Here is a 12590-nt window from a genome sequence, read left to right as displayed (position 1 = left end):
CTCCTCACTCTTTCTCCTTCCTCCTCCTCCTCACTCCTCCTCACTCCTTTTCCTCACTCCTCCTCACTCCTCTTACTCCTCCATTTCTCCTTCTCCTTCTTGTTCCTCTTGTTCTTTTTGTTCTTCTTCTTGTTCTTCTTGTTCTTCTTGTTGTTCTTCTTTACAAATATTCATTTACCTGAGATACAAATGTAACTGTGTCCCCTGTATTTTCAGTTGGTAAGTGTGGCAGCTCTAAACGGTAGTTCACAGATGCGTTTCTTTACATTCGTCCTCTCCATTTCTGGCAATACACTTTGACCTCTTTTTCCCTGGAATTGACTCAGGGCATCACTCCAGCAATTGTTTCTGGGTCCAGCCACGGCATGCCTTGATTGTTTTCAAAGTCACTTCTTGCACTATCACCCCCACTTAGACACTTGTGATTATTAGCTGAGCTCCTGGTACTGAATACATATTGCTAAAATAACCTTTCTACTTTGTAGCAAGTCTTCTTTCCCAGGACCATGAGAAAGTAGCTCAAGGTCATGGGCATAAGAAGAGACAGACATACCCTGCAGATTCTTCCTCATCCTCCTCTCTGGATTCAGCACTGATATTCTGGGATGAATCTCTGCTGGAGTCTAACCCTGCCCTCTGTGCTTGGCTCTCTCTCTCTCTCTCTCTCTCTCTCTCTCTCTCTCTCTCTGTAGGATATGCTCACAGTTAGTCTGTGTGAGTCCTTTATCCCCTGCCGTATTGCCCACCCTCAAAACTTCCACCTCACAAGCTCCCTTTCCTATGCTTAGCAGATATACAGCTAAGCCAGCAACATAAAAAAAAAAAAAAAAAAAAAAAAAAAAAAAAAAACCACAACTAAACAAACTTTCCCTAGTGACAGTGCATCTTTCAGTATTTAGGTACCATATGATAATTATATTTTGTTACATAAAAGTATGCCTGTGGAGGAAATGTCCCCACTATTGACTCCATCCTGTCCTGAAAGAATACATATGTCCTCCGTAATATAAGGGCACCTGACAGAGATCATCACCTGTGCTTCTTGACAGGTGCTTTAGGATGAATTCAGTGAACTTGCTGATCTTTCCTTTTCTCTTCTTGAATGAACTCCATCACCCATGGTTTACAGACACCCGGCCTTTGACAGTACAGTTTGATGACTAAGATCAAAAAAATTTATTGCTCTAGTCCTATGAAACCTTGAGTCATGATTCTCTGACACTTGATTTGCAAAGATAACACAATCACTCAATGTTTTTCTTGGAGGAGAACTGAGGAATTTTTATTCTAAGGTTGCAGCTGACAAAACTGTAGAGCTGGTTTATTATTAACATTATTGGCTTGCAATGATGACTACCTTTTACTGATGCCAATGGACAGAGTCTGGTATTAAAAATGTAAACCCTGAGTGCCTGCTCTTGTACAACCAACAGGTGTGACTGCACACCTGATACATATGGACCTCAGTGTGCATCCAAATATAACGACTGTGAACAGGGCTCTAAGCAGCTCTGTAAGCATGGCATCTGTGAGGATTTACAGCGAGTTCACCATGGACAGGTGGGTCCCTTCGCCTTAATGCTTCTTATGGAAACCACAGTTACTCTCTCTTCATGATGTTGCTGACTCTGTACCAACACTGTCCCTTCCATCCCTTAGTAGAACACATACAGGCAAAGGGAGAGATGATCGATACAGAAAACTGGATTCAGAAAATTGTGGGGCATGGCCTCCTGACCTGTGGGTTTAACGGTGACAAGACATGGACAGGCTCTGTTTTGTCAACAGCATCTCATGTCTGGAGTTTTCATGCCTTCAGTCCCTGTGAAGGGCACACTTTATGGATCTGGACCTCCAGTCTTCCTCTCAGCTCTGGGTCCTAGATGCCTAACTCTCAGGGTAGTCTGCCTAGTCTGATGTTACACAAATTTTAGTTATTCTTAATTCATTTTTTAAAATTCTTAAGCTTCTGAATTCATTTTTAAAAATTCTTAAGCGGTAGAAAACAGTCCCTTCTAGCAGTAGGGGTGGAGGAGAAGGAGTGAAGAGAAGAGATTTTTAAGAAGGAAATGATTGTCTGAAGTCTGTACCTAGTTGGGTGTTTACCCTTTAACTACATAGCTGGCTGAGTCTATTGACTGTAATTACAGCTCTTGATTATTGTTACTCTTTCCTGGGCATCTTTGGGATAAATTATAGGATCCCTTTATCCTGAAATAAAGATGCTCCTTTTCCATGGTCTAGTCTAAAAGCTTAAATCATATGGGAAGAGAAAGAGAATCCACTCAACTGGCCTGATGCAAATGAATGTTGGACAATAAACAGTCCAGGGCTTGGTAAGATTTTCAGACCTTTTTCTCTCTTCTTCCAGGTTGCCTTTATTTACTTTATTGTTTTCCTTTCAGCCGAATTTTAACTGCATCTGTGATGCTGGGTGGACCACACCACCAAATGGTATCTCCTGCACAGAGGACAAAGATGAATGCAGCCTCCAGCCTTCACCTTGTTCAGAACATGCACAGTGTTTCAATACACAAGGTTCCTTCTACTGTGGGGCCTGCCCCAAAGGTACTTTCTTGGGGATACATGCTAGACTCTGAATACCACAGAAACAAGGTACCAGGATCAATTTTCCTCTGCCACTGATGGATAAAAAAGATCATTTTTCAGAGGTGCCTAAACCTACCTACATGTCCTACTGAAGAGCATCTTAATGCTAGAGCAGGTCTCAGGAGTCAGAGATTTGCTAGAGAGTGTGCCAGCATCCAACTTTAGGGCAGAACTAGATGTGGTAAGAAAGTTATTTACATTGTAAATAGGAGAAGTTGAGGCTTAGAGAGACTAACTTCTCCACGTACACAAACCTTATTCGAGGCCAGATCCATGTCCACTTCTGCCTGGCCTGGATCTGAGCTGAGCTGCAGAGTACCTTATGGCTCTGTCACACCATGGCACATGTGCACCTAGAGCTGCATTTAGAGACTTAGAGTTTAGTGGATGCTTGTGTGGTGTTGGTTTAGAACTAGCAAAGCCAAGAAGAAGAAAGTTCTCCCCTCTTGCATCTCAGGGAACAAAGGTCACACATAGCTGAATTCTTGAAGGTAATTTATGAGTCAATCCTTAAACAGTAAATATCAGATAAAACCAATGGTTTAAATTAGAGGACTGGTAGTATGTGCTTGCCTTTCCTTTTCTTATTTGAAGAAAACAAAGGGAAAAAAATTATAAGAAATTGAAAGCTAAATTTTCATTTTTGTTTTTAATCATTCTATTTTTCCTGAATCTTAAGGACTCTATATGTTTCTTATAAATGTTAGGAAGTACAAGCATATCTGTTAAAAAGTGGAGCAAAGTACTACATCTTCTCACTGTGAGGGCCATCATTAGGGATGGAGTGCATGTCTCTCAGCTCCTCTTTGTGAACTCACCTAATCATGCTCAGACATGATCGTTTTCTTAAGTCAGTTGATGAAGGATACCCCACTTAGTTCCGACATCATAAATATGCTAAATAGTGAAGATATTTAAACATGATTATCATGACAATGATGAATCATGAGAGTAATACCAGCATAATAATGACCACAATGGGAATATTTAAAGATGACTTTCTCTTCACCTTTAATCTCATCCTCCATTTGTCTTTACTTTTACAAATATAGGCAGTTTTAAGTGAGTCATTCCCCAGATTACTAGCATGACCCCAACTCTTTATATTGTTCTATAATTTGTTGTATACACTTAAACTATGCATAAGAAAATTCTCTCAATGTTTGTATGTGTGCAGATGTATGGATGTGCAGATGTATGAGCATGACTAAAATTACTTTCAGAACTCAATGCCATAGATGAGTCTTGAGGTGCCCAACTGGTTTTTATCACCCCTATAAGCAATGCCTCAGTAGGTCTTCCTATGTATTTTGTAATATGTTGATGGTTTTTATCTACAAAGAATAAATTTCAAGAAGTAAACTTACTTGATAAGAAATTTATTTTTTAAAATAATGAATGTTGCCAGATTACATTCCAAGCTGGTTTTAATTAACATCTAACCAGCAGTGTGGCAGTGAGCCTCATTTGTCTACTTCTTCACCAGAATTAGATTCTATGCATTTAAAAGTAATTTTTGAACCACCTGTTAGGAATATCTTATTTTAATAATCTTATTTTAATTTACAGTTTTGTGTAGAACAAAATTTTACTCATTACTTTTTATTATTTTTCAATTTTTTATTTAATTTATTTATTTGTGTGTGGGGGTGCATGCCATAACATGCCTTTAGAAGTCAGAGGACACATTGAAGTTAGTTCTCTCCTTCTCCCACATGGGTCCCAGGCATTGAACCATATGATCATGCTCAGGGGCAAGCATCATTACGCACCAAGCCATGTTGCCAACCCAGAATGATTCTGTGTATGTCTTAACTACCTGTATTTCTTCCTTATTAAGTTGTGAGCAAGTGCTAATCTTTTAAATGTTCTCAATATTTTTTCTAGGTTGGCACGGAAATGGTTATGAATGTCAGGATATCAACGAATGTGAGATCAACAATGGTGGCTGTTCAGAGGCTCCACTGGTCCCCTGTCTGAACACACCTGGATCATTCACCTGTGGGAACTGTCCAGCAGGTACTACATCAGGCTTCCTGATGCCATCACAGGGCAATGTCCTTGAAATAGAATCTGTGCTCACTTTAAAATGATTTCTATGGGGGGGCGGGGAGGAGTGGTCTAGAGTGCTTAGCTTAAAATGCAGATTCGGCATGCAATAGGACAGCAAAGTAAGAAAGGGACAGAAAATGGTGTCAACAGCAAACAACAAGAAAACACGGGACTGGGGAATGCTTCTGTGAGGATCTTTAGATCCACCACGCCATTCTGGACCATTCACAGATAAGGCTTATGGACATAATACATGTTATTTTGTTTTTTTCTTCTGAAAAGAGGTCATTCTGGCTGTCTTGTAGTTCAAATAAAACTAGTATCCAGGAAGTTCAGAGAGTTCTAAGCAATAAACTAATATATATGTGTATACACACACACACACACACACACACACACACACACACATAAGGGCCATCAATACAACAATGAAGGGCCATCATCCAAGTAGATAGAGATGAAACTCCACAAATAGTGTCAATCAACAGGAGAGAGGACTGACATGGTTAATATATATACATATATATGTGTGTGTGTGTATAAATATGTACATTTATACATAATAAATATATATTTATACATACATACATACATATATCACCAAAGGGGTCAGGTATATATTTATAATATTCTTTTACTGAAAATAATTTTTATACAATATATTCCAATAATGGTTTCTCCCTCAAATCCTCCCAGTTATTTTTAATAACATGAAAAATGGTACTTTAGACATCTGTAAAAATTTACCCCCAGGAACATTAGCCACTGAAATTAAGATGTGTCAGTGTAGAGCCAGCCATTTCTATTACACCTCACAGTTACAAGCACACACATATGCACAAGCACATAAATTTGTGCACACAAGCCTGCAAATGCACATGCACACATCTGCACACATATATGTGTGCACGTGCAAAGCTACAGTGCTGTTTTATGGTTTTTTTTTTTTTTTAAACATGTCAGTCCTCTCTCCTGCTGATTGACTCCATTTGTGGAGTTTCATCTCTATCTACTTGGATAATGGCCCTTCATTGTTGTTTGCCTGGATTCTAATCTGAGACAGCCATTGTCTTTCTCCCTTATTCTTGACCTTGTTCCTCACCCTTGGCTGTGCTTTGGTCAGGTTTCAGTGGCGACGGGAGAGTGTGCACTCCCTTGGACATCTGTTCGATCCATAATGGAGGCTGCCATCCAGATGCAACCTGCTCCTCATCTCCTGGTCTAGGTAATAGCTCACACACTTTGGGTGCTTTATTCAAACCCTCTACACAATTTTATATTCTAAAAATAAATTCTTTCTTCTGGAATTTCCTTGGGAGTGGGGTGGGGGAGTGCACAGTCTCACTCTGTAGCCTTGAAATCATACAAATCTCCTGCCTCAGACTCCCAAGTACTGGTGTTACAGGCAGTAACTACCATATACTAACTGATCCCAAAAACCTACACATGTTTAAATGCAATAATCTAGTTACTCTTGAATGATCTCCTTCGACTAAAAGTTGTTTCCCATGATAACTAAGCCAAATAATCAATAACGACTTTAGAAAACAGAACTGAGAAATGGAAGAACATATCACCTTCTTTTATGACTCTTATTTCTGTGCCATTGACTGGAATTGTGTTGTTTGGCTACAGCTGGCAACAGAGAACATATAGCATTTATTTCAAGCATCATGGATCCAGCTGGAAATACAAATAAGATTACTTCTAAGAAAGTAATCTTCAGGGTGATCTCACTGTGTAGTTGCTGTGGTACCACATACATGAGGGCCAGCTCATCTGTGCAGCAACACAGCTTTCTGAGAATTGTCTCATTGTAAGTCCCAGCCAACAGCCTGTCAATTGTTTATGTACCCCAGCTCTGACAATCACAGCTATCCATTATTTTTGTCTTCATCAATTCCATAGCCAACCGTTAGTTTCTTAGTCCTTTTAAAACCTGCTTTTGTGTGACTATTGAACAATAAGTTTACACTTTTTTACTCATCAGCTTTCCATTTCTCTTATGCACCGCTCGTTGTTTTCTTATGCATTTGCCACCTTTGAGTGTATGAAGGGAACCATCTTCCCATCTGTGTTGTGTTTTGCAACACTTGGTTCGCAGCATGTCGTTCTCCGGATTTTCTACTAGTATTTTCTATTTAGAGGTGAAATGCCAAATCTTTTAAATCATTTTTGGAGAACCTGACCTAAGTTTGAACTCAGGTAAATGAACAGGTTTGTACCAAGCATTAGTTTTCAGGATAACCCCCAACAAAACCTGAGCCTAGCTCCAGTCTCTAAGCTAACCCTCAACAAGATCAGAGTCTCCAGGTTATTCCCCCAACAAACCTGCACCCTCAGGTTACAAGCCCTCCCACTGCCTAATGACCACCAATGTAGAGGGAAATAGATATTAAGTGTATGACATGACTCCCAGCACCAGCCAATTATGTTAAAGGCCATAGTAACTTCCCAATTAGATGCTTGCACACTCACCCTCCACTTGGTGCTTACTATAAAGCCTTGCCCTGATAGATATTCAGGGCTCCCCACCACCAAAACCATCCATCCTGCTTGATGGTGGTACAGTCTGGGTGGGAGCAAGCTAGCTCCAATAGAATAAAGACCCTGCTGTGAGTTGCATCAGATGGGCTCCTGTCTGGTTTTTTTGGGGGTGAGAGTGGGGGAATCACTAACACTTCCCTGGCACTAGAGAGGCTTAAGAATTTTATTGCCAAAGAATAAATCAAACTACTTCTTCTCCTTCCTCTTCCTCCTTCTCTTCCTCCTCCTCTTTTTCTTCCTCCTCTTCTTCCTCTTCCTCCTCTTCTTTCTCCTCTTTGTCCTCCTCCTCCTTCGCTTCCTCTTCCTCTTTTCTTCCTCTTCCTCCTCCTTCTCTTTCTCCTCTTCCTTCTCTTCCTCCTCCTCTTCCTCTTTCTCCTCTTCCTCCTCCTTCTCTTTATCCTCCTCCTTCTCATTCTTCTTATCTTCTTCTCCCAACCTCCTGCTGAGAAGAGACTTTCCTGTTGACCTCTTCACATATCCTCTAGTCACATTCTTCTTATGTTTTCTCCTGATACATCAGGATCATTGACTGTCTTAGAATTTATTGTTTTTTTGTGTATCAAGTAAAAACCTAGAGGATTTCCATCCAAATGGTTAGACTCAACCTCATCCATTAAATAATATGACACATTCCTTTATGTTTCAAATTTTTATTTTTATTAATGCATCTTTAATGTGCATACATGGATGAGAATATGTACATGTGCACAGGTGTATATATACATGGTTGTATAGATTGTACACATATGAGTGATCAAATGCTCATGAAGTGTTTAACCGAGTAGTGATGCAGTCAAGACCAGCATTCCTCAGAGAACTGCATTGGATTTCTCCCTTGCTCCCATCATGCTCCTCCTACCTGATGATGATAAAACATCTCATGCCTTTACACTTCAGCTCTCATTCTGTGAACTCCAGGCAGTAATAGCTCGAGTAATAGCTTGAGAGACAAAAATGAAACAGACATGCACATATTAAGTTTTACAGACAGGAGATGGTCATATCTTACATGATGTGAAGTAGCTGATCCTCACAGCAGCCTGTGACCGTGCCTGAGGAATAGCAGCAGATGTCTAGGCAAAGCATAGCAGGGTCTGAGCTTCCTTACACCATTTTCCTTCAGTAAATACTTTAAAAGAAATAGATAAAAGAACGTAACTTTATGCAATCCTTTATGTAGGAAAGATTCCTGTATGTCTTATTTTTAAATTCAAATCTTGCAAGTATTATCACTGGAGGACATAAAAACACCACTATCCACTCATGCTGCAAATTGGTCACGTTAAGTAATTTATTCCAGTTGAATTCTTCAACAAGATTTTCTATCCATTTTCATCAGTCTTTGCTGGTGGAATGTGTTTACATTCATCATCGTATTCATTCTCGTGCACTCTCCCGGCTCTTTTACAGTGAGAAGCCAATGCATTTCTGCAGTGACATGTGACATTCAGCAATTAAGGAATCTTAAAGTCTGGATGCTATATTTAGTAGAATTTCCTAAAGTATTAAAAGGGGTACTTGTTCTAGGCATTACAAAATAAAACTGAAATTCCTAGCTGCTTTAGTATTATTTTTAATTATTATCTCACTCATAATTATTGTTACTAGAAGATTCAATCATTTAAAAAAATTGACCAACCTTTTCCTCCAACCATTTTGATGGTCTTTGCTTGAATTTTGTAAAATGGAAACAAAGAGCTTAGAAAAAAAAACATTCAAGAAGCATTGGTGCTTGTATTGCGTTTATTGTGTTGCTGTATTATTTTAATCTGTATTTCACCACAAAATTCCCTCAAATACCTAAAATTTATTTTTAAGTGCAAATTCATTTTTAAGTACACAGGTGAAATCTGCATGTACATATGTCTGGAACATGAAAACTGCCTATTTAATGCTAATCCTGTGCTACAGCTGGTGCCACATGATAAAGTTTCTCTTGAGTTTTCACATTCAAATTGAGTCTCCTTGGACAGGACAATCTGCATGTGCTTGATTTTTATCTGTAAAGGTGTAAATATTTATAGCAGAATCTGCTTATAGGGTTGTCAGAAGGATTGAGCAATCTCTCTCTGTATGTGTTGACACATATATTGCTTGCAACATCTGTTTTTAGGGTTATCAGAAGGATTGAGCAATCTCTCTCTGAGTGCAGATATATATAGGTATATATTGCTTGCAACATTTGTTTATAGGGTTATTGAGTAGTCTCTATGAGTAGACACATACAGATATAATTGCTTGCAACAGATACTGCTGCCATAAAACTTTTATTCTGTACTAAAGATCCCTTTCTGATGAAGAAGTGCCATTTCCCATTTTATATTCCCTTCTTATTTGTACGTAACCTTAGGTCATCTGTCACGAGATGAGAGCATGATTGCAAATTTATATAGGAAATTAGAAACACTTAGTGCTTTGTTTTACGATAAAATGGGAGAAATAGAGATTCTAATAGTTTCTCCTCTTACTTTGTCTTGCCCGTCCATAGGAGTAAATGCACTTGATGCTGGCGGATTCTTATCTGGACACCAGAACTGAGTTTCATGACTGCCTCTAAACCAAGAATACCTGCACTTACACATCCATTTTTGTTTCTGAACAGGGTCCTCCTTTCCTGTCTGCACCTGCCCTCCGGGATATACAGGAAATGGTTACGGGTCTAATGGATGTGTACGCCTCAGTAATATTTGCTCAAGCCATCCGTGTGTAAATGGACAGTGCATAGTGAGTCTTGCTCCTCTTGGGGAGATTAAAAACTTGCAAACAATCTAGATTCACCATTTTATTTTCTATGAGTCATAAGTTAGGTTTTTTTTTTGCTTGTTTTGAGGGGTCTTTTCTTTTATTCTTTTCTTTCTTTCTTTCTTTCTTTCTTTCTTTCTTTCTTTCTCTTTTCCTTTCTTTCTTTTATTTGACCAGGTTGGCCTCAAACTCAAAGATCCATATGCCTCTGCCTCCTAAGCTCTGGGATTAAAGGCATGTACCACTACCACCCAGCCATAAGTTTATAGATAATGATTCAAGCTTTATGTTAAGGTCTCTGATTCTCAGATTACAGATTGATAGTAACTTTGGTTCCCAAGAAAACCAATAAGCCCGTCAATTGATGGGTTTTTTTAAAAGATTTATTATTTCTGTATGTGTGTGTCCTTGCATGGACTTGTATATACCATGTATAGGCAGCTGCCTGCTGAGTTAAGAGAGTGTCAGGCTCCAAACAACTAGAATTATAGGCAGTTGCAAGCCATCAGATATGGGTGCTAGGTTCTGCATCCTGGTCCTCTAAAATTCAGCAAGCCCTTCAAAATCTGAGTTATATCTTCAGCCCCTACTTAGTTTTTTTTTTTAAATCAATGATTTTCAAACCACTAAGCAGAACCTATAGTTTTATGGAAATAAATATGACTAATTATTCTCAGTAATTAATGATCTTGTCTACTAGAAAAATATATATTATAGTTCAATTCCTGTTAGATATATACCTTACATTGTCACTTCTTTTCATGATTTGGGTTCATTCTCTTAAATTTTCTGTTCATTTGATTTGTAGTGTGATGTTTTATTTTCTTCTTAGGAAACGGTATCAAGTTATTTCTGTAAGTGTGACCCAGGCTGGTCTGGACAGAACTGTACAGAAAACATTAATGAGTGTGTGAGCAACCCATGTTTGAATGGAGGCACCTGTATTGACGGTGTCAATGGCTTCACCTGCGACTGCCCGAGCTCCTGGACTGGCTATTATTGTCAGACTCCCCAGGCAGGTATGGAAGACATCCCATCAACCACAGATAGTTCCAGCTTAGGGGTATCATCCTCCATTAGGCCTTTTGCGTGTTTGCCAGTGTAAGCAGATTTCTTCACCAGTTTACATGCGGAGAAGTAGATTTCTCCCTGCAGATATTACATAGAATTCACAAAGTGGTATTTGGAAACCTCATTTTGAGCAGGAAACATTTTTCTTCAAAAATATTGTTAGTATTTTCTATGTTCTATATAATCTTTCACAATGTACCATATACTCAGGAATTTGCATTTCATTTTTCCTAGAGGGCAGCTCCCTGGGTTGCAGGCATTTAGTGTTCATAGGATCTTAAGCCCCCCTACTTACTGATACATTGCCCGGTTAATCAAGGTTTAGACTGTTTGTCATTTATCATCATGAAGAACCTTTATTCTATCCATGTCATTATGTATTTCTCTAGTTCCCTAGAAATAGTCTCATTTCAGCCAGGTTAGTTTCCTCCCTCATTCGCCATCCAGATGCATCTGATCCTTAGACACCACACTCAACCTCTTCATCTAAGTCTCCTCTACCTACCCCAAGCCCTCTCTTCTTACTCCTACTTTTGGATCAGTGCATTGATTGAGGTCTTACCATGCGTTAAGGACAATGATAGAATATAAAAACAGAAAATACCATCTCTACTTGTCTGCATCCCATGTAGTCAAGGAGCTGAGCCTACCACAGGGCAGCAGAAGATGGCATTAGATGGCAGAATTGATGCTGTGATTGACTCATGTGGGGTAAAGCCTGGTCCATCATAATTTGGAGAACAGTGGCCAAGGAGGATGAAGAAATCAATTGAAATTTGAAGAAAATGTGTTGAGAGTGAAATGGACTGCGGATGCAGGGAGGAGGGAGGAGGCTTGATGTCAACATGAAGGGAGCAGAGAAGAGGAAAGTGTGGGCTGGAGGTTCCTGGTCTCTTCCTTTCCATAATCTATGAAAAACATAATTCATCTTTTTTATTTTTGCAGCTTGTGGAGGGATCCTCTCAGGGACACAAGGAACCTTTGCCTACCAGAGCCCAAATGATACCTATATTCACAATGTGAACTGTTTCTGGGTTGTCAGAACTGATGAGGAAAAGGTAAACATTGTAACTCTTCATTATGAGCAGATCTCACTTGTACATTCAAAACTATGATACATATGACATGTATGTGCATGTGTATACACTCATGTAAAGTAAGTATGAGAGTTCCACTGTCACATACTGGGCATTTATTATGTAATAGGCATTGGGCTATACACTTTTTTTTTTTCTCTAACTTCAAACGAACTCTTTGAAATAGACAACATTTATTTTACAGTTGAGAGAAGGGTTGTAGTTTTTATCTTTTAATAATACCTAGTTTATAAGAGGAACAGATGAATTTCCAAGTCAAGTTTGGTTGTAGAGATTCCTTCCTCCCTCCCTCCCTCCCTCCCTCCCTCCCTCCCTCCCTCCCTCCCTCTTTTCTTTCTTTCTTTCTTTCTTTCTTTCTTTCTTTCTTTCTTTCTTTCTTTCTTTTTCCTTTTTTCTTTCTTTCCTCCCCACCCCTTGCCCACCCCCGTCTTACTGCAGTTAATGAAGGATTCCCAACATTGGTTGTCTAGC

General features: G+C 39.2%; 1 protein-coding gene across 1 annotated transcript in view; it reads left to right on the top strand.

The window, feature by feature from the left end:
- The window catches only part of Cubn (cubilin), a 206479-nt gene that overhangs the window by 10498 nt on the left and 183391 nt on the right, over positions 1-12590 (top strand). Inside the window, exons 7-13 of the mRNA XM_034510433.2 lie at positions 1434-1560; positions 2406-2568; positions 4498-4629; positions 5786-5887; positions 9812-9933; positions 10784-10970; positions 11968-12080. Coding sequence (XP_034366324.1) covers positions 1434-1560; positions 2406-2568; positions 4498-4629; positions 5786-5887; positions 9812-9933; positions 10784-10970; positions 11968-12080 — 946 coding nt within the window. The remainder of the gene's footprint in view (positions 1-1433; positions 1561-2405; positions 2569-4497; positions 4630-5785; positions 5888-9811; positions 9934-10783; positions 10971-11967; positions 12081-12590) is intronic.

The sequence above is a fragment of the Arvicanthis niloticus genome, chromosome 8 (assembly GCF_011762505.2).
Source record: "Arvicanthis niloticus isolate mArvNil1 chromosome 8, mArvNil1.pat.X, whole genome shotgun sequence".
Classification (NCBI taxonomy): Eukaryota; Metazoa; Chordata; class Mammalia; order Rodentia; family Muridae; genus Arvicanthis; species Arvicanthis niloticus.
The sequence above is the reverse complement of the archived record's forward strand: the minus strand, read 5'-3'. Positions and strand labels throughout refer to the sequence as shown.